This window comes from Ammospiza caudacuta, chromosome 6 (genome assembly GCF_027887145.1).
Source record: "Ammospiza caudacuta isolate bAmmCau1 chromosome 6, bAmmCau1.pri, whole genome shotgun sequence".
Classification (NCBI taxonomy): domain Eukaryota; kingdom Metazoa; phylum Chordata; class Aves; order Passeriformes; family Passerellidae; genus Ammospiza; species Ammospiza caudacuta.
In genome coordinates this window covers 60138776-60160103 of record NC_080598.1, presented here as the reverse complement: position 1 = coordinate 60160103, position 21328 = coordinate 60138776, and the positions used below count along the sequence as shown (strand labels likewise).

At 47.2% G+C, this 21328-nt stretch overlaps 1 protein-coding gene across 1 annotated transcript in view; it reads left to right on the top strand.

Annotated features, from left to right (window-relative positions):
• Positions 1 to 20006, top strand: part of PRKCH (protein kinase C eta) — a 114293-nt gene extending 94287 nt beyond the window's left edge. Inside the window, exons 11-14 of the mRNA XM_058806332.1 lie at positions 663 to 801; positions 1679 to 1867; positions 17609 to 17752; positions 19029 to 20006. Coding sequence (XP_058662315.1) covers positions 663 to 801; positions 1679 to 1867; positions 17609 to 17752; positions 19029 to 19175 — 619 coding nt within the window. The 3' untranslated portion in view covers positions 19176 to 20006. The remainder of the gene's footprint in view (positions 1 to 662; positions 802 to 1678; positions 1868 to 17608; positions 17753 to 19028) is intronic.
• The last annotated feature ends 1322 nt before the right edge of the window (positions 20007 to 21328 follow it).

The following is a 21328-nucleotide window of genomic DNA, read 5'->3' as shown; positions in this document are numbered from 1 at the left end:
ATTTCAGTGCACTGCTGGAATTGGTACAGATGCCTTATGATGGAGGCATCCTGTGCTGCCTGAAGATTCCCTCTGCCCATGTGGAGTGATGTCAGTAGGGAGTTCCTTCTCTTCTCAGCTTGGATGATGCTCCAGATGGGGTTTATCAGTCAGACTGATAACAAGGAGGTCTGGGACTGAAGCCCCAAGACCTCAGGGGAGCAGGGAAGGTGCTTGCCCTATGCAGAGGCCTTGCTGGGCTCCCCAGCCTCAGTGTCTGCTCCAGAGTAGCTTTGCTGAATCAGAGTGTAGCCTGTGTGCAGCATTCTGCTACATCATAGCATCCTTACACAATCTGACAGCTCTGCAACCTCTGCTCCAGTGATTCCCTGAGCTAAGTGGGCAGGAGCCCTGCCAGCCAGGTTTGTGGTGTGTTTGGAAACCCATGTGGGCAAACTCCTGCAGCACCTGCCCACATTAAATGGCACTGGCAAAATGATGCTTCTTCCTCCCTCCCTTTTGTAAGAGATGAAGCAAAAGAAAACCTCTCCTGCATGACTTAATTTTTTTATGATTATGAGGTTTGCCCAGGTTGCAGGTTGAGCTTCTGAGTCCTGGGATGGTGCCTCCATCTGTGTGGGGCTGCTCCAAGCACACAGTGACTCTGAATATTCTCATTTTAGGGACTTGAAGCTGGACAATGTGCTGCTGGACTACGAGGGGCACTGCAAGCTGGCAGACTTTGGAATGTGCAAAGAGGGCATTCGCGATGGCATCACCACAGCCACCTTCTGTGGCACTCCAGACTACATTGCTCCAGAGGTAAGGAAACCTTTCCTTGGTCAGGAAAATGGCCACCATGTGCAAAGTGTAGGTGAGCTTTGGAACTGTCACTGTCTTTGGCTTTGCCTTATTTGATTGCTGAGCTCAGGGTTTCCTCCTTAGATGTATTATCAGCCCCTTGTGAAGTAAAGCATGAGTAAATCTTCAGGCTGCTGTATGCAAAATAAACCTGTATTTTTCTCTAGAAAATATGAGAAATGAAAAATGGAAATACGGCCACAAAAATCTTGAGAGGCACATACAGATGCTGTCCCTGCTTGATTTGAAAGGAGATTGAATTCTCCTTCATTCCACAGTTCCTTTTTCTACCTCCTCACACTCCCTGTCATTCCCCAGTCTCACTACAAACTTAATAAACACCTCTCTAAGGAGCAGCTGCCCTCCAGATGCTGCCAGATGTTCCAACAAGATTTCACATCCTTCAACACAGTTGAATTTCTGTCTGTGGTTGATGTTTGCACCGTTCCCCCCCACACTCACACTGTTCCCCTCTCCATAGAGCCTTGCAGTAGGAGCCAGGTTGGTGTTTTCTTCCCAAGGGCAAGGGGAAGGCGATGTCAGCTCACACACGTGGCTGCTCACAAGGCTTTGCTGGAGTGCCCCTTCTCCTCCAGCTCAGCCCCAGCACCATTCTAAGGCCTTGCTTCCCAGGTGACCCAGCCAAGCCAATTCAGCCCTTTGTGTGCCTCTGTGCTGATCTGGGGGTTCCCAGGGTGAGATCACTTCATGTTCCTGGACATCCTAACAGAGAGCGCTGTTAGCGAGACCCTCTGCGTTACCATTTCCAAACCCTTCTTTCCTCCCCTGCTCTGATGTGAAGCTCCAGTGTTGGTGTTTCTTTCCCCCTGTGCTGCAGATCCTGCAGGAGATGCTGTATGGCCCTGATGTGGACTGGTGGGCCATGGGGGTGCTGCTGTACGAGATGCTGTGCGGCCACGCGCCCTTCGAGGCCGAGAACGAGGACGATCTCTTTGAGGCCATTCTCAACGATGAAGTTGTCTACCCAACGTGGCTGCAGCAGGATGCAGTGGCCATCCTCAAAGCAGTGAGTTCCTTTGGCTCTTTGCTCTCTGTCCTAGCTTTCTCCAGCCTAATTCCAGCAAAATAGAGCAGGGCCGGGTATTGGCACGTAGAAATCGCGAGAGATCCTGACCCTGACCCTCCTCTTATCTGGGAGTGAAGGGTAAACAGAAAGAACATCCTGCCACACTTAGGTGTGTTTGCACAGTTATATGGTTTAGTGGCCAGCTTGGCAAGCAGAGTGTGAGCCTGTCTGTGTGTCTGGGCATTCCCCTGCTTGCTTAATGATTGACAGTGTGTGGTCATCTCCCAGAACAGAAGCAGCAGGTAAATACGGGGTTTAATCAGTAGCAACCATATGGCCAAGAAGTGAAGGCTTGCTGATAATCCTCTCTGGTAATGCCAGCATCCCCCAGGGTTGCTGCCTATCTGCATGCAAAGACAGGGGTTTGATTTTTGTGTGTTTGGGAGGAAAAGATACAGCAAAAAGTTTGAGGAGAGCTGTTGCTGGTGACACTCTGTCCTTGTCCTGCCATGTATTCCCAACTTTTCCCATGAGTTCTTTTATCCACATGCCTCACATTTTTGCCTGTGACATGGGAATTAAGCTTTTAAGATTTTGGGCTCTGTGTGAGTCTAATGCACTGGAACTGCCTGGCTTTTCTGTAAGGAATCCAAAGGTGATTTATGACAAGAGTGTTAAACTATGAACTGGGAGACCTAACTTAACTGTTCTGCTACTGACTTCTTCCTGGCCCTCATCACATCACCAGATATCTCTAAGAACCTTTTAAAAAGAGAAGGATCAGAGTATTCCCTTTTCTTGAGGAAGCACTGTGGACAAAGATGCATTTAAGTGTAGATACCAGTAAATATTATGGTAACAGAAGATCTAAGAAATAATTGGATAAAGTAGTAATTTATAGGAACTCATGGAGCACTGTCTCAGAGCAATGAGGTAGTCAGTGATGGGACCATTTGAGGGAAAGAGTTTTTAGTTGTGAAAATGTGGAAATTTTCTGCTGAAGGGTTTCTGTAGAATATGAGTGAAGCAACTGCTTCCGGTAGCTGAAAATACATCTGATAAATTTCACCAAAGTCAACTGACAATAAAATCCACTCCTGGAGGAGTAAGAGGAGCTTTGAAATCACAGGTTGTGCTCAGAATTGATTGATTGTGATGCTGGAGGCCCTCTTGGGTTTTGGAAATAACTCGCCACGTATTTTAAATATAAACATGAACTTCAGACTCATTGCAGCTTCTGGAGCAGTGTTTATGTGGTTGAACTGGAACTCTAAGTACCTCTTAAGTACCAATTCCTCTTCTGCAGTGACAAGTACTAGAGGAGTGGATTTGTTGCAGGTATATTGCATAATTATGAGACAGAAGTAAATGGTGGTCGTGTAGATGCTTGTCATAACTGGAATCTCAGAGTGTAATAAAATATGATTTGTGTTTTAGCCTCTTGATGAAATGAGTGTTTTCCTCATGCTGATAGGGCCTCCCAGGAACAGCCAATGCAAGCTGCAGTCACCCCAGGCTGCTCTAGTTTTTGTTCAGAGCCCAGATTTTAACAGCTTAAGGTCCCTTCTGTGATTAATAGACAAGGAGCTTGATGAGGGGCACTGGAGGAAAAAGGCCAGAATTGAGAAGGGAGCTGGGAATTTAAATAGAAAGCAATGAGCATCTCCAAAACCCAGTCAGCCCAGTGACTGCTGCTTGCTTGCCTGAAAAACAGCCTCCTCTCCAGCCCCTCTGCTTGTCTGCTGTGTTATGCGTTGGTGACAAACAAATGGAATCAAAGCTGCCTCTCTGAAATGCACATGCACTGCTCAAAAAAAGCACTGCACTATGTCTGCTCTGGGGAAAAAGGCTGAATTTTGGGGCATTCACCAGGAGTCTTGGGATTAACCAGTGGGAATTGACCACTGAGATGTTCTCTGGACCTTCAGCTCCTCGGTGTTCCTGCTGCCTGGAGGTGACTGCTGCATCTTATTTCACCAATTTCAGCACTGGTGATAGCTGCCTGCAGGCTGAATTTCTGCAGCTTCACAGGAGCTGCTTTTGGGCCAAGAGCTGTTCACTGGAAGAGCTCCTTCTTTCCTCCTTTCCTTCTTACACTGAGTTCTAAAGAAGCATCAGAGCATGTTGGCTTTAATGGGAAGGAGACATCCTGTCAAGGGATTGTCTGGGGCTGTGGATTCAAATGGAAACCACAGACACAGACACTTTGATTTCTTTTGAATGATAACAAATATTATCACTGCTGAGGTATTACAATTTTTATTATATTTTTGATAATGTTTGGTCAGTATTTTTAGGCATTAGTATAACACAGAGTGGTAAACCTGTTTTTTGAGAAAGACAGTAGTTTTCTAGCTACTAAATATGTAGATTTTCTTTTATACACACTTTTGATGCTAAATTTCTCTTAGATGCAGCATTATGACTAAATGAGCATCTTCTAATTGCTATTTTGTTTTTCTCCAACAAAACATGCACTTGAGCTCTCTGATTTAGAGCAGCTGTGACAGTGCTTTCTAACCATGATGCTAAGAGCTCTGAAAAATCAGCATCCAGCTACTTCAGTGACATAAATGATTGTAAGTAATTACCTGGCATGGGAAGCCCGTGGAAGATCAGGGAATTAAACCTGGATTCTCTTGTATTGCAGGCTAAGGCCTTAGTAGCCTTAATAACTGGATTATCCCCTCACTAAAAGTTCTGCTCTCTAACCTTGAACAGGACTAGTGGGAATTCTCTGAGTTTGAATGGTACAAAGGTCTGAAATGAAAATCAGATTGTTGGGTGTACTTGGGTACAGGTGCTTAGAGATGCTCTACAAATAGATATGTCTAGGTTTAGAAAGCACTGGGTCCATCTGCCTTTGTGAAGAGCTTCATTTTAAACAAGGATAGGAAGTTTTAGTACTCATTTCACAGATGCTGTTGCCTCGTTTGGCTTTCATTTTGCATAATTGCATTTCACCAATTTCCCCCCATCAGAAACCACATGATTTCTGAAGATTGCACCCTGTTCATCTTTGCAGTTTCTTGATAATAACAAAACTACGGTTTAGGACCTCATTTACGTCACTGGGTGTCCCTGGAAGGTTTGTGAACACTGGTACCAAGGAAAACAAAGCTAACCTCAGTGCCCTGGGACTTTGTGTAGAATTGAAAGCTGAAATATTTGTGCTCCAGAAAAAAAACTTTTTTATTTGTTTCCCTTTGTAATTTTTTTTTTTTTTTTTGTCCTTGAAATTCCCCCTGGAGGAGTGAGGAGGGAGTAGGACAGAGGTAAATCAGCAAGGTTTGATGGAGTCAATTTTCCCAGAGGAGGAAATTTGAACATCTCACTTGTGTACCCTGCCCTGTGTGAATGTGTCACTGGGGAATTCAGGTGCTGATGCTTCAAGCCAGGAGGAGAGGACTCAAACTGAGCTCTCCTCTGCTTGTGAGAGCAAGTCAAACTGGGCATGGGTTTCTTGTAGGAGCAATAAAAGTGCAGAAGAGGAGAATTGCTGCTGAATGGATTCAGACCATTTCAGCTTATCCTAGACATAAGTTTTGCTTTGATTTTAATTCTTAATTTCTCCATCGCCCTAACTGAATGCAGTTACAAGGAGTTCATGGCAGTTATAAGGAGCTATTGGGTTTGTGTGTGTCAAATAATTTATTTCAAATACTCTTTTCCATCAGCTGACAGAGCAGTCAGGGTCTGATCATGGAGAAACAGTGTGAACATCCAGAGAGCAGAGACTGCTGCACCAATCTCTTACAGGGAGAGTGCAGCTAGAGATTACTTTGTTACAGCATATCAATATTCTGAATTTCTTAATTGTCACCACCAAAAAGTGCTGGAGCAGAGAGGGGAGCTTTCCAGGCAGGCTGAAGCTTTGGGATTCAGCTGAGTGAACTGCAAAATGAAATACAATCCTCTTGCTTCCCATAAGGCGGGTGGGTTTTTGGCAGCCTGTTTCACTCACTGTGTGCATGCCTTTCTCAAATGCAGTTCAGCCACCCTGCCTGGCTCACAGGCAGCTGAGTTTGAGGGCAGAATGGAGGGACACACTGAAAATCAGGTCTCAGAAACTGATGGTGTAATGGGAAGCAAACTCCCCAGGAAAGCTGCAGGGATTTTCCTTTCTGAGCGTGGTTTCAGATGAGGAGAGAAGGGCTCAGCCTATGGAGTCACTCCATGGACTGGTGATCTCAAGTAGCAGTGCTTGGCCCAAAGGCTTGGAAATTTGCATGAGAGATTGCAGCTTAGATGTTTTTACCCTCAGAGCCTGGTAACAGCAGGGGCTGGAAAGCAGCATCTCCCTAGGGAAGTGTTATCACTGCTCTGCCTTCTGCACCCTGGATTTTCAAATTCCTGTCACAGCTGAGTTTGCTCAAGCCAAGGATGTCTCTTGGCATTTTTATGCTAACCCCCAGTCTTAATGAGAGCTCTGAAACACTTTTGGCCTAGCTGAAATGCTTCCTCCAAAAGTGAGGTAAGCTTAGGTAGCCTTGCCTGTAGCTTTATATTTTGGGGACACAAATGAGACTAAAGCCTGTTCTTCCTCCAGCTGGTTAAAGACATGCATTTTGAGAAAAACCCTACTGGAGTTAAGAGAGTGGGCAGAAGTGGTTATATCCACCTCCCAAGTGGGTTTTGTGTGAAAACAAACACCAGACAAGAAAAGAAGAAGGTGCAGAGGAAGTTTGCTATGGTTTTAGCAGCCTGTGCTCTCTCTCAGCACAGGTGGAGCAGCACTGGGGAGCCCAAATGCCCCTGGATTAGTGTGAAGAATGAGAGGGGTGGGAAGGTGAGGGAGCTTGGCTGAGGGCAAGCATGAGAAAAATTGCATCAGGACTACAATGCTGAGGATGCAAAAATAAAACTTGAGCTGTGTTTCTAGAGAACAGCAGCCTGGAAGTGACTCAAATGGTCTGGGTGAATGAACTCTCTCCTGCTTTGTGTCACTGAGTTCCTTTCCCCCCCTGCAGACACCACTGAGACTTTGTTCTTGCAGAATAGTGTAAAATCCCCTTTGCACTGTCAGGTTAACCCAAGAGGCTGTCCTGTCTGGGAATGGTGCTTCAGACTCAGCTGCAGCAATTATGGTGCTCTGGGGGTCAGCAGGGTCCTGCTCTGATGATCTGTGTTTTATGGACTTGTTTCTGGCTGTCAGACCACACGGTGAGGAAGTTGGGATTTCCTGTGTGTACCCATGTGCATACATAGAAATGAGTTTGGTGGAAGTTAGGAAAGTGTGTGTATGTGTATGATTTTCTTCTTCCCCAAACTTGCAGCTGACACTAGGTGAGCAAAAACTGTATTTGAAAGGTACCTTCCTCAGTCCCTCCTTGTCATGAAAAGGAGCAGTGTTTCTCATCACTTTTCAGGGATGATAAAGTGAGATAAATTTTATTACTATGTTTGTGTGTATGAGTTGAATCCAGGATTACCTGGGGAGTACAAGTTGTCATTCCAAAGAAATACTGAGGAGTGAATACCTGAATACCTGTGTCCCATGTGGTCAGTGCACAGGGCAGCCCAGTTTGGCTGGGCAGGATAACAACTCCAGCAGAGCCCCTGGAGATTGAGGCTGTGCAGGCACCTACAACAATGGGGGCTGAGAAGTAATGAGAAGAGGGATCACAGAATGGTTTGGGTTGGAAAGGACTTTAAACTCCATCCAGTTCCAACCCCCTGCCATGGGCAGGGACACCTTCCACCAGACCAGGTTGTTCCAAGCCCCATCCAGCCTGGCCTTGAACACCTCAGGGATAATTCACAGCTTCTCTGGGCATCCTGTGCCAGTGCCTCACCACCCCGTGGCCAATAATTTCTTCCTTATATTTCATCTATATCTCTTATCTCAGTTCAAAACTGTTCCCCTTGTTCCTATCTGCCTGTGTAAAAAGTCCCTCTCTCTTTTTTTTATAAACTCTCTTTTAATACTGGAAGTGTCCACATAGAGATAGAAAAGAAAATTCCCTGGGACACTTCATCCAGGGCTACTAAGGGAGAGAAAGCAAAGTGAACTGCCCACCCTAAGGGTGCCACCCTGAGTGCCCAAACCCCCTTATTTTCGGAAAGGCTGAAATGCTCTGTGCTGAACCAGACTGGCCCCAGCACTGTGGGCAAATTGAAATTGCCTTGATGAGGAGAGGAGGCAAAGGGATGGAGCTCTTACAGCAGAAAGACTTAGAGGCAGATTTTTTTAATGTAATCAAAGCAAACAGTCTGCTGTGACAGAGGAGTGGAGGGGAAGGGGCTGTTCCAAACTGCTGACGAGGATGTCTGAATTCAGGAGAGGTGTGGATGAGCCCAGCTGCCTACTTGCTGCAGCTGCTCACCCCTGACATCAGCAGCAGGGTGAGGTCCTCTGGACTTTGGAGAGGTTTATTCTGTCCATATTCTGCAGTTGTTTGGGGTTGAGCACCTCTGGACAGGGGGAGGTCAGAAGCAGCTGCCTCCTCCCTCAGCACATCACTCATTCCAAAATCTCTGTGCTTTCTGCTGCCCTCATGCCTCAACTTTTCCCTAAGTCCTGGGCAGTCACTTTGGCCCCTGTATAAACTCAGCCAAACCCTATTGTTTGTGCTTCCCAGCCCTCTCCTGAGCACCTCCAAGGAGTGAAAAGAGGCAGCCAGATGCTGATGGTGCCCTTGTGTCACCCTGCTCAAGTTGTGTCTCCCCTTTGCGTTTGTATCCTGCAGATCTAGGCCAGGTTGTTCCTTTCCAAGTGACAGAAAAAGGCAGATAATCTGTTTCCCATTCAGTGCTGGAATAGACAGAGTGAATTTGTTTCTGAATGAACCAGATGTATTTTTTAGGCAAAGTTCAAAAGGAAAAGGGTGATGGTGGACCCACTGAAATCAAAGAGGGAGCTGGATGAGCTCATTGCTTTATCCTCATAGCTGAGGAGCCTGCTAAAAAAGGCAGATAGATATTAAAAGGGCCTTCAAATGCCAATAAATTATTCTCCTTGGCATCTCTTCAGAGTTGGCAGTCTCCATAAATTCCCTTGCACAATTTGATTAAGCTTTGGCTTTCAGCATGAGGCTGATATTTAAATCTCTCTGTGAAGCTCCGTGCTGGATCTGTGTTACGCATTTTTCCTTTATTTTGTTTTTCAGAAATGCTTTCATCTTGCATTTCCTGGTTGGCTCCACAGCCACTGCTGCAGAAGCAGGGCTCTGGAGCCTGTTGTTCCCCAGCTGGGGAGGAGCTCTGCAGTTTTAAATGACCATTTCTGCCATAAACACACCGTGCTGAGGTGACAGGGCTGTGCCCCACCACTGGTTGCCTTCTTACCTCTTTTGCCTTGCACATCCATATCTGTAACCTGCTCTCTCTTACTCTTTCCCTCCTAATTTTTAAAAAGCAAACAGCTTTCCCCAGTGATTTTAATCTCCTCTGTGGATTGATCACACCTTTTTCTCAAGCACTCCTCTTCCCCACAGTGTCCAAGCTCCTGAATAATTCACTTTGAAAGAAAACTACAGATACCTGTATAGAGCTTGCAAGGCCAAATTCATCTTGAAACAATCATTAGGTCTTTTACTATTCCTTTTCCAACAAGCTGAAATTAGCTTCTCATTTAAGTCTGCTTTGTGCAAGCTCAGATTTCCTTCAGAAAAAGCTCCTAAAGCAGCCTGGTGTGACTCATCCTCCTGTTCCTGCCAGGGATGGGGGAAGGTGAAGGTGTATTCATAGTGCCAACATTGTCTTCTCCATCTTTTTTCCTCCTTTCTCCCTGGTGCTCAGGAAGGAGCAATTCCCATGTCTAAGCCTAAGACTTGTGGCCCAGGCTCCTTCCTCAGCTCTGCCATATCTAAACTGATCTTAAAGACCCACAAAAGGGGTTTGGTGAAGTCCATTAAAAATCCAGTTTTGGGGCAGATCCCAAGGGTTCCTTTGAGAACCTGTGTCCAACCTGGGTTTGGGAATGATTGCTGCAGGATGGGGTCAGCTCTGGCTGTGCAGCCCTGGCAGAAGGGGCCAGTCCATCTCACTGGGAGGTCTTCACACTGTGATAGAGGTAACAAAACTCTGACTGACTGAACTGTCCAGGGCTTTAGGTCTTACTCATCCCCCAGCTTTGAACTTTATGACATGGTATGTCTTCTCAGGAACTTTAAAATTAAAAGAATTTAAATATTACCAGGACTACAAAAATAGCTCCTTTGAAGTATTTTTTTTTTCTTTATTGGACTTTACAGGTTTGTTCAGGGCACTTTAGTCCCCTTTGTACTTGACCCTATGTAAATAGACCACCCAGGGTTGTGTAACAGATTCCCAGTTCCTCTTGACAGGACTATCAGAAAAGGATTAATTGTTTTCCCCTGCAACCCAAGGGAGATTTTACTCCTGCTTAAAATGAGAGTAGGATCATGCTCCCAGTCTGTTAATAAGTGTGATGCTCATTTTGCCTTCATGTTTGTGCTGCTCTGATTGATGTACTGATTTAGTAATGGACCTGCATATCCCCATGCTGTACCTGTAGCCTGGCTGTGGTAATTGAAAACCAGCAGCAGGATTTTGGTATTGTCTGAGCAGCCCCTGCAGCTGGTGACCCCTGTGGGGGTGACTGCTCAGTTCTGAAAGCACAGCTTTCTGAGGTGTCATCCTGACTAAAACCTTTGTCAAATATTCCATATAGCAAATGACTGAAATTAGTGTCTACTTATTATTACTGACTACAGAAGTAGCAAAAGCAGAAGTGTCAAAAATCAGTAGTTATCCTCAGGAGCCAATGCACTTGATACTTGTGGCCTTTTTATTCTACATTAGTGTTGGTGAGTGGGGAGAGACAATGAAACAGGTAGGTTTTAGCACAGTGAGGAAGTCTGTAGCTGTTCAGACAGCATTTCATTGTGGTAGTCAGCAAAGTCTCATCAGTTCACACCCCTGGGAGATCTGGAGCCAGATGTGTCTGTCCCACATGGGAGTTGTTCTGTCCACCTTGGTTTATTTTGCTGTTCTCTTGCTCAGCACTGTTTGCAATCCAGTTAATCCTTCTTGTTCCCTCGAGCTCTGTCTGGGCAGCATCAAGCAGCCATTTCTGTACCAGGGGAAAGTGAGATCAAATTTATCTGCTTAATACCCACTGCACCTGACATTTTGTCCTTCTTGCCTGGGGCTGGCACACTGGACATGTGACTGCTGTCATGCTTATTGTTACATTCTTCTGGCTTTTAGGGAGCTGGGCTGAAGACTTATTTTTACCTCCCATCCCCTTTTTGTCTGCAAAAGGAGATAACAGATATTTCACACTCTGTCTCCTCCTCCCCCCTCTCCTTTAAATGCTTTCAGGGCAGTCTTGTACTTCTGAACCCTGGCACTGTGCTTGCTGGACCTTCTCTGCACTGAAGGATTTCACCTGCTCCCAGTTTGGGGTGGGCAGGGCTGCAGCAGGGGGGTGCCCACACCCTGTGGGGGCACATCCTGCCCCTGAATTGCACTGCTGGCAGTCAGGGCTTCCAGCAATTGATCCCTCTGTGTGCAGGAGAGGAGCAGCAACACCTCATGGCTCTGATGCCTGCAGTCAGAGCAAATCCCCAGGTGAGACAGAGGTGGCTTTTGGGAGAGCCACAGTGAGTCCAGGCCTGCTCTCAGCAGCACAGGGCTCAGGGAAGGTCAGGGGAGGAGGATTCCAGGTTGCAAGAGCCTGGCTCACAGTTGAGCTTCCCCAAGCACAAGGACTGCATGGGACAGCTCTCTGACCTCACCTTGTAGTGAAACTGTGCCTCCCTCCCCTCCTGTAACCCACTGGTGTTTCCATTTCCCTCTCACACAGGGAAATGAGGCACATTTGTGAGCATCGCCTGGCAGGACTGGGATGGAGGCTGATGGGAGCTTTGCCCAGGAGAGCAAAAGACAATTCTGGCTCAAAATGAGCAGCTTTGTATTTAAAAAAATATAAAAAATTCTTGGCTTCCAGTCATTAAAAATAATACAGGCGTTAGCAGACAGAACCATAGAACCATCTTTCTTCTTTGTTTGAGGCCTAATGACACCCCAGACCGTGGGTTTGTTTGCCTTACATAATGGGCAGCCAAACTGTTTTCAGCAACTGCAGCATTCAGTCGAGAGATTCATGTAGGGAAGCCTTAATTAGAGTAATTGCTCTATTTATATAATGATTCCCTTTTGTCTCAGATCAAATGGATCTTTGAGAAATCTTATTTCCTTTCCAGTTAATTTCTGCCCTGTTAGTTTAGCTCATGAATCTTAATGAAGAGAAGCACCTTGGGTATCTCCTGATCTCCTGCTCTCCCTCATTACTGGGGGGGAGACTGTGGGGCATTAATCTCCTGTGCTGCTGCTCTTTACTTTGGTACCAACATGAGAGAAACACCAACAGGCAAATTTTAAAACCATGAACAGGGAAATCTTCCATTTCTTTAACAGTTTAACTTAACTATTACAGTGCCACAATTTGAGCAGGGGCCCTGTGAGGCCCAGGGTGTGATGCAGGGAGGTGACACTGAGGTACTGCCACCCTCTCTGTGACAGGCTGCCCTTGGGCTCCTGGTAAAATAAAATTATGAGTTTTCCTCGCCTGCCTGTATGATTGGGAATATCCTCCCTCTCTGCTGTGAGCTTGTGTTTGAAGGATGAGCTGCTGGGACACAGGATTTTTCCTACAAGGTAAATACAGCAGAGTCGTGGTGGGAATTGGTGTGTTTATAAGGTTCTTTTGTGCAAGAAAGAATGATTTCTTTCTTGTCCAGATGGCTGACAGTGTGAAGGGACTGGCTGAGCAGAAAGTTGTATTTCTCTTCCGGAAGTGCAGTGACAGGATTGAGCCTTGTTAATGTTTTCCTAGAACATGATGCAATTTCACGTAATGTGTGATATTACTCATGAAATTAATTGTCCCAATGCAAGTAACATGTACATCAGTTGTGTAAAACCAATCAGGATTCCAGTGTTGAGAAAGGAGACTTGCAATTCAAGGAAATAAATGCCAGGAAATGGCTGATTTGTGCAAACATCCCTGCAGTGACTCCCAGGCCATTCAACTGATTTGCAGACTCAGCCTCTTGAGACAGAAATTGCAATGCTGGATGTGAGCAGCACTGCAAGAGTCCACCACAGCCTTGCCCAGTGTCCTGGCAGTCCTGGAGCCCTTCCCAGCATGGTCTGAGCTGTGGGAGAAGGGGAGGACCAGCACAGATCCCCTCACCTGCTGCAGGCTGAGCTCCCAGGCCTGACACACATTTTCCCCAATGGTTGGCACAGCCATGGCAGCATTTTTTCCTTGTAACTTCACGGGCCCTCTGTGGACTAATCCCCAGCTTTTAATTTCTTGTCATGGCTTGCTGCGTTTTCTCTCAGTAAAGGTTTTCAAATGATCTCGTGAAGTCATGGTTTTGGCTCATGGCAGCTGCTGGTTTTGGCTGCAGTGCTGCTGGGAGGGTGAGCTGAGGTCAGGGAGAGCCTTGCTCCAGTTTGCTGCTCAGCAAACTGGTGTAGCCCAAAGGATCCCAGTCTGAGGATGCTCCCAAGGGGCTCCTTACCCTGGGAATGGGGTAATTTCCCATGGCTGGATGTGGTCACAGAGCAAGGGCTTGACAGCCTGGTTCAGGTTTGAGCTTGATAGTGTTGGTCTTGGTTTTGCTGGGAGGCATCTTGGATTTGGGTTTCTCTTTGCTCAGGAACCTCTCTGGTTTGCCTTGTTGTTACTGTTATTTTTTTTTTCTTTGTGTTTTTTCTTTTCTTCATCTGTGTGCCAGAGGCTGAGGTTTGTGCTACATTCATGGTTATTGTGGAGAAATAGGGATAATTAAGCATTAGGAGGTGACATCTTTCCACAAAAAGCTTTCTGCTGAACATCTCTCACCACTTGCACTGGAGAGTTGTCCTTGGAAGGACATTGAGGACTATCAAACCTGTGAAGCAAGTGTCAGCCTCTGGCCTTCCCAGGAATGCCAGGAACAGCAAACACTTTGTAGGACATTTTCCAGCTGTTCCTGAGTGCAGCCAAGGGGATCACGGGGAAGAGGAGCCACACTTCTGAAAAGCTTTCCCCTCTCAGCACGTCACCCCTCCTGCTGCACAAGAGCCTCTGACATGGTCAGGACAGGGGCAAGGGCTGCAGGTGCTCATTTCAGAGATGGAGGCTGAGCTTGTAATTAAGTTTTCAGAAATCTTGAGCTCTTTGCTTTGCTGTTAGTGCCATCAGACAGCAGAGGCAGCCTGAGATGGTCTGCCAGATGCTGCCCTGCTGCAGCAGAGAAATGTCAGTGCTGCCTCAGGCAGGGAGGAAGCAAATTCATGGGCTTTGGAGCCTTTGAGAGGTCATTGGAGTATTTCGGGTTTTTCTGCCTACTGGGCAACACAAACTGAAAATTTATCATTTCTGTGTCAGTGCAGTAATTCCTGGTGAATTCAAATAGTGTTTGAGAGGCTTTATTATTCATTTTAGTGCAAGCAGGTTTCAAAAATTTCATTCTGTCATTTTGTATACCTCTTACAGCAAAGCAGGCAGCTGTTCCAGTGCAGAACATCAGTGTGTCTCTGTTGGAGTCATCATTTGCACTCCTGCAAATGATAAAAGAATTTGATAGAGACTGGAGCCTCTTCCCAGAGAAACACACCCCCTTCACCAGACTGTGACTGACCTGCCACCTCCAAAACTCACCAGGAGATTTTCTGTAAGGGTGGAGCAGCCCTGGGCAGCCCCTGTGTGCAGAGGTGTGTGTGCCCCCACAGCCTGGCTAGCCTGGCATGGTGCTGCACTGCCCAGGCTGCAGGGCTGTGTTCCACATTGCCCAGAGCCCATCCAGCCTGACCTTGAGTTCTCCCAGGGATGAGATTCTCTGGGCTGCCTGTGCAGCTGAAGCAGAGCAGTGTGAGTGTGGCTGCCATGGAAGGGGAGCCTCTTCACGTTGTGTTCATACTCTTGGTAGAGCTCATGGTCTGTAACTCACTTCCAAGGTGCTGCTAGCTTGCATTGGGTGCTTCCAGAACCTTGGAAACAGGCTTAGGACTCCTCTTCAGAGTGGTTCATGATGCTGTGGGGTCACTGCAGCCCCTTGTGCTTCTCAGCCTTGTTTTTACAGAGCCACAGAGGCAGCAGCATTGACCATAGCTCAGCTCGTTCCTGTTGGAGGCAAGGAATAATTCAGAGGGGTTTTGTGGAAACCTGGCATCAGTTTCAGGACCCAACCAGGGAAATGTGCTCCAGCAGCAGATGAATTTGAATCCTTCATTCTTCTCCTGCCTCCTTTGTGGGGTGGATGGTGCCTAGAGTTACCCAGCTGAGGTTTACCAGTCTCTGGGTCTAATGGAAAAATCGAAGCTGGCCTCTTGAACTTGAACAGTTTTGGTTTGAATGTTGTGTTCCCTTAAGGGATGGCCTTTGCCTAATCCTCATTGTTCTAACAAAAAGGGTGTTTTAAGCAGCCAGGAATGAATTTTTGTTGGCTCTTCACTTGTTGCATTGGATTTCTTTGCTTGGTGCAGTTTTGGCATCACATGGAATACATCAAGCAGATAGGGGTATAAACATACTTTTATATCTCAGGACTCTGAACTGGTCTGGAAATGGGCAGTTGGGTTCAGGTTTTGGTCTTATATGGTTGGGCATGAATGGGAACCCAAGCAAAGTTTGTTGCCAGTCCTTTTCAGAGTTTATTTACTTTCGTGATTATTTTTTCCCTTTCCACATTTAACAGAAGGTTCCTGGTATGATGGAGGTGGAGGTAGGGCAGGAGCCAGGAGACATGTGATGTATTCCCAGATCTTTTCTCCAATTTTTTCTTGTCTTTTTGGAATGTTTCAGTCTACACTACTCCCAGCACCAGCAAGCTCTGGTCTTGTTTGAGCTTTCTAGGTGTTCCAGCAATGCAAATAAGAGCTGGTGAGGTGCAGATATCCATCTGTGGGGACAAAGAGTGAATCTCTAAGAAAGACAGGGCTGCCAGGAGGTTTCCGGTCTGTTTTGCAAAACAAAAAAGCCAAGTTCAAGGCTTGCAAAGGCTTGTCTGAACCAGGTCTCTCAGAGATTTTGGCTTGACCCATTTCTTGTTTGGAAACCAAGCTGTTTCTGGGGATATCACTATCCCAAGAAATGCTGGGGCAGTCTCTTGGGAAAGAAATTGTGTTGAAGTTCTGATGGTAGAAAGGGAGAAGAGCAGGCTGGAAGGGTTGGGGAGACAGAAGTTCTGTCTGGCCTTGGGCCTGACCCTGGAAATGCTGCATCACCAGGGGCTGAAGAGTCCCGAGGAGCATGGAGAGAGCCCAGCTGCAGCAGCCACCCCAGCTTTGTCCCTGTCCTGGTCACTCCTCCTGCAAATCTGGGGGCACCTGGCAGCTCTTTCTACTGATGTTTTGGGTAGAATGCTGGAAAATGGTTCTGATCTGGAGGGTCCTCAAAGGGTTCAGGGGTCAGGGTAGAGCTGGGGGGTTTGTGCTGATGCCAGCAGAGTCTGGGGTCCTGCAAGGTGTCAGCTAAAAATGCCCCATCTGCTGCATCCCTGCAGCCCCCTCAGAATGGGGTGTTGGGGAGAATTCTATAAATCAGGCAGTCATCTTTCTGCTCCCCACCTTCTCTCTAGATGGGGAATGACTAGACCCTTTATCCTCTTGTCCTAGGAGAGTTTGTACCTTGTGAGAGGCTCCTGCAGGCAGAATGAAGCTGGTCTCTCACCACACCTCCCCTTCTTTTCATTCCCCCATTGCTGAGATGCAGCAGACTTGGCCATTCCCAAAACAGTGACTGATTGTCTGCTTTGGCTGCCTCAGCTGTTTGCTAAACATAATGCTCTTTCATCTTGCAGGAAATCGTCTGGACACCTCCACCAGAGTGGAGCTTGCTTTATGCTGCTGTTTCAATAGGCAAATAAAAGCAGCTATTTTCCCAGTTTAAACATAACCTGATTTCTCCAGTGAATTGGAAATACTTGAGGGAGGGGGAAAGAGTGTTTATTACTGAATTTTCAAGAACTGTAATTCTAAATTAACAAGCCAACCAGCTCTTTTTCTTCCTGGGGAAAGGATTCTCCTCCTCCCCTTTAAGAATATCCACAGCACTCACACTTCATCATTTTCATCAGGACCTAAAGAGCACCCACTGGGGCCCTCTCACACCATCTGTGTGATGTATGCCTTTCCTCATTGCTCCCTGGCAAGTCAGGGCACTTTGGCTGAGGTTTGAGATTTCTTTTTGCTGCCAGCAGAATAAAAATGTTACAGAATGAAATCCTTTATTGGTGTTTCAGCAGCGAGAGAGGAGACGGTCACCTGTCTGCTCCCATCAGCTCAGGGTCAGAGGGCTCTAAAAGGCAGAGCCTTGCCCATTTTCCTCTGTTTCCTGAGATGACAGGAAGGAAAGCGTAGGCATCTGGCAGAGCTTCAGCAGGGAGAGCTTTAGGAAAAAGGGACAGCTCAGGATTGAGTCCAGGCCAAAGCCTGGCTGGCTGCTGGGCGGTGTTTGAGAGCAAGCTGAGAAATTAATACAGAAACAAATAACTAAACACACTGGGCAGTATTTGTAATACTGCAAATGATGCAACTCAACTTTCTTTCCTTACTGTGGTAATCAAGGATTTCACCAAAAGCACCAGGGAGAAACACACCCCGACCTCTTCCTCCGGGGAGCGAGTCGAGTTCCTCACACGCGGTTCCCTTACGAGGAACTTGAGCAGCAGCCGAGTTCAACAGGAAAGCTGAGGACAAACTTTTGTGTGGCTGCTGCTGGGTCGCTGTGCCGTGGCCGTGCCGGATGGGAGGGAACAAAGAGCCCTTTGTGTTTTGCAGTTCATGACCAAGAACCCCACGCTGCGGCTGGGCAGCGCCGGGCTGGGCGGCGAGGGCGCGATCCTGCGGCACCCCTACTTCAAGGAGCTGGACTGGGAGCTGCTGAACCGGCGGCAGATGGAGCCCCCCTTCCGGCCCCGCATCGTACGTGGGGAGGGGGCTGGGGGAGGGCAGCCCGCGGGGTTCCCTCTGTTTGGCTCCGTGAGACAGCAAAGAGGTGAAGGAAGGGAGGTGAGGCCTCTGACGCTGCCTTGGTTGCTGGTTGGGCACCTGGTGAGCTGCCTCTTTTCCCCTCCATGCTGGATTGTCAAAGGCAGCTCAGTGAAAAGGGGAGGATTTGTAAAAGCAGCTGCAGCAGGTTAGGCACTCAAGTACCCTTTGGATTGCCCCAAAGATTAAACAGGGTAAGGAATCCTCATCCTGTTCAGCACCCAGCACAGTGCTCCCTGCTCATGCCACTCACAGTGAGTCCTTCAAAGAGAGGCTGGCCCTGTCAAGAGGCAGGACACAGTGCTGGCCCTGTCCCCAGTGGTGCCACACAGCCCTGAGGATGCTGTGTGAGAGAAGAGCACTGCTCTTCATGGACAGCTTTCTGGGGTTGTCACTGTGGCTTCCTTGTCTTTCAAATCATTGCCTGGCTGGCTTGTCTCATGCTGTGGTCACTCTGTGAGCTCTCAGTGACAATGGGTTCAGGATCAGGCACCTGGGCAGGTGTGACAGCTCAAAAGCAGAATTTCAAGTTGCCCCTTAACCTGAATCAAAGGCTAAAGGAGCCTGTTCAGTCTGCCACAAGCTGGGCAGGATCTGGGAATGTTAGACTTCAATGTCAATAAATGTTATTGACCTCAATGTCAATAAAATATCTTGCTAAGGGTGCAGGAAAATCACATGCCTCATGAAAATGTGCCACAAACCCAGTTTGTGTGTGTGCATTCTAAGCAGCCTGTGTGCACCCTGTGGCACACAGCAAGGAATCCAGCACCTGGAGCCCAGCCATTTGTCTTCCCACAGCCCAGTAATTCAGAATTGTGTGAGTTTAATGGCTGGCACTAAGAGAAGTGCCCTCCACCTCATCCCCAAAACCCAGCTGAGACACTCTGCAGATGAGGAGGGGCTGTGTGGAGTCAGCCAGTTGGGAACACAGCTGATAACTGTGCTGCCACTTGAGAGGAGGGACTGATTTATGTGGCCAGGGAAACCCCCAGAGTTGCTGTCAGTTAAATTTGAGAGGGGTTCCCTGTCAGAACCTTCAGAGGCTGGAAAAGGCTTTGCTCTGTGAGAGGCAAGCCCAGAAAAAGCTCTCAGTCAGCTCAGCCAGGGTTATGGAAGTGATGGTTCAATGCACTCCGATACAGAGCAAGGATCAAGCAGATCATACATACTTCTGACGTGTCTTTTCTTTGTTTTCTCCATTTGACAGAAATCCAAAGATGACGTGAGCAACTTTGATCCTGATTTTATAAAAGAGGAGCCCATCCTGACCCCCATTGAAGAAGGGATCCTTGCAATGATAAACCAGGATGAATTTAGACACTTTTCATTCACCAACCCAGACCTGGTGGAATAGCTGTGGCTCTGGAGAAAGGCTGATGAGAGGACTGGGAGGAAATGAAATGAAAACCAAGTTTACCAGTAATTTCATTCTCAAGGAGTAGCAGTGCACTGACTGGCACGATACAGCAGCACCACTGTCAGTGTTACCTTAATGTGAAATTGAAACCTTCCTGTGTTTGTAGGGGCTTCTGCAGCTCTTGGATCGAATATTGACAGGGGTGGAACAAACCTGATACTGTAAATAGCTGATGCAGACAGAGCATTGGATGCTGAGCTGGCTGGCTCAGCCTGAATGTCATCAGTGGATTCCAGGAGTCGGCTTGAGCATGGAACAAGTGTCTTGCAGCCCTGAGCCAAACAGACTTGTGACAATGCTGATTGTTTGCAAGACTCTTCAGAGGAGTCCCAGCACTGTCCAGCGTTTTGGAGATGTCATCCAACGTCCCATGGCCTGACTGAACCAGATGTTCCCACTGACTTTACCTTTTTCCTGCAGTATTTATTTCTTTCCGAAGCACAAATGGCTCTTTTTGACACTGGGTTCCCATGTGAAATATTTCATTGTGCTGAATAGCAGAAGGAAAAAAAAAAAAAACAAATGCCCAGTGCCCCACACAGATTCTTCCAAATCAAAGGGAAGTCATGTGCTTGTAGTGTTTTACTCTTTGTGCGTGTTGAAAAGTTTTAGTGTTTGCATTCTGTGAAATGCCTTTTTACATCATGCATCTTCAATGCTCCTTTCTTTGCCTCCCAGCTGTTTTCAACTATAATATAACTTGTTGTACTGTTTATTTAGGCCCTTTCTATTTAATTGTGTTACACAGAGCCCCTTTTGTGGGTTTAGTGCCTCATTAAAATTTTGATCCAAAGTGGTAGCACTTAAATTATTTGTAGCCTTGTTGCAATGGGAGCCACAGAGCTGGCAAGCTGCTTGAAGGCAGAGCTGTCAACCAACAGGTAACACAAAAGGACGGCTTTTCTCCCATCAGAGTGATAAACCTTATCTAAAGATACACAGTGACTTGGTTTGGTTTGGATTTAAGAACTCATTACTCACAGGGCACTTCTTATCAGTTGCATCCTCAAGCTTCTGCCACAGGCAGTCTGAGATGATTTTTCAGTGCAGATTTTGGAACCCAGACGCTCTGGGAGGTGGTTCTGTGCTTTTCCTGTTCTCCTTGAAGCTGGATGATTTTTCTGAAGCTCTTTGGCACACCTTTGCACTCCTTGCTGGGCTTGAAGCTGTATGACAGGTTTATAGCCTCTTCCTTGGGCAGATACGAATTTCTGGAGAAGGAGAAGGATTTCTAACCTCTTGGAAAACTGATGATGTTTGTATTTAACATGCTTTAACTTGAGAGAAGGGTGAGGTGCAGCAGAGAGGGACAGTTCTGCACAGACCTCACCCCACTGCAGCTGTGGAAGTTGTGTAGGGGAGCAGGAACCTTGGGCATGGAAATTACAGAGGTACAACCCCCATTACAGCACAGACCCCATGGTCTGAACGTGCTCACCTGCTGTCAAGAGGAAGTCTGGGATGAAGAAGCTGAGATGTACATGCAAGAATGATTCCTTCCCACTCCAGTCCCCTCTACTCCACTGAGTCACTTCTACCTCTGAAGCATCTCTGAATTGTCTGACAGGTGGGGCAGAGGCTCAGGTACCCTTGGGCTCTTCTTGTCTTTGTGCCTGACTGTTCCAGCAGTTCTCCCTCTTTCTTTCCTGTGTCTCCTCTTCCAATAAGCACAGCTTCATCCTCTGATCTCCCTTCCCTCCCATGGGCACCTTCTGGCCACGCTGCAGCCCATCCCTGTGCTGGTGTGTAGGTACCCTGCTCCTCCAAAGTGGGGCAAGAGAGGAAGGACAGGTTGAGTTGTATAAGCAGGAGAAAAAGAGCAGATTTCCAGAAAAATTATCCCAGAACCAGCCATGCAGGCTGGCTTGGGTTGCTTTCCCATATAGGAAGAAGCAGTTCAGGGATGGATCCATTTGCATGAGGGCGCCACTGTGGTACCTTGTTCATGTGTGACACGTGGTGTTCACCCATCTGGTGCAGATGTGACCCAAGACAACTCCTCACTCCAATTCCTTCTCAGTTTTGTGGGGTTACAACTGCAGCAGTGCTTGCTTGGCAAGGTGTAAGTGCAGCTCAGTTGGCCACCAAGA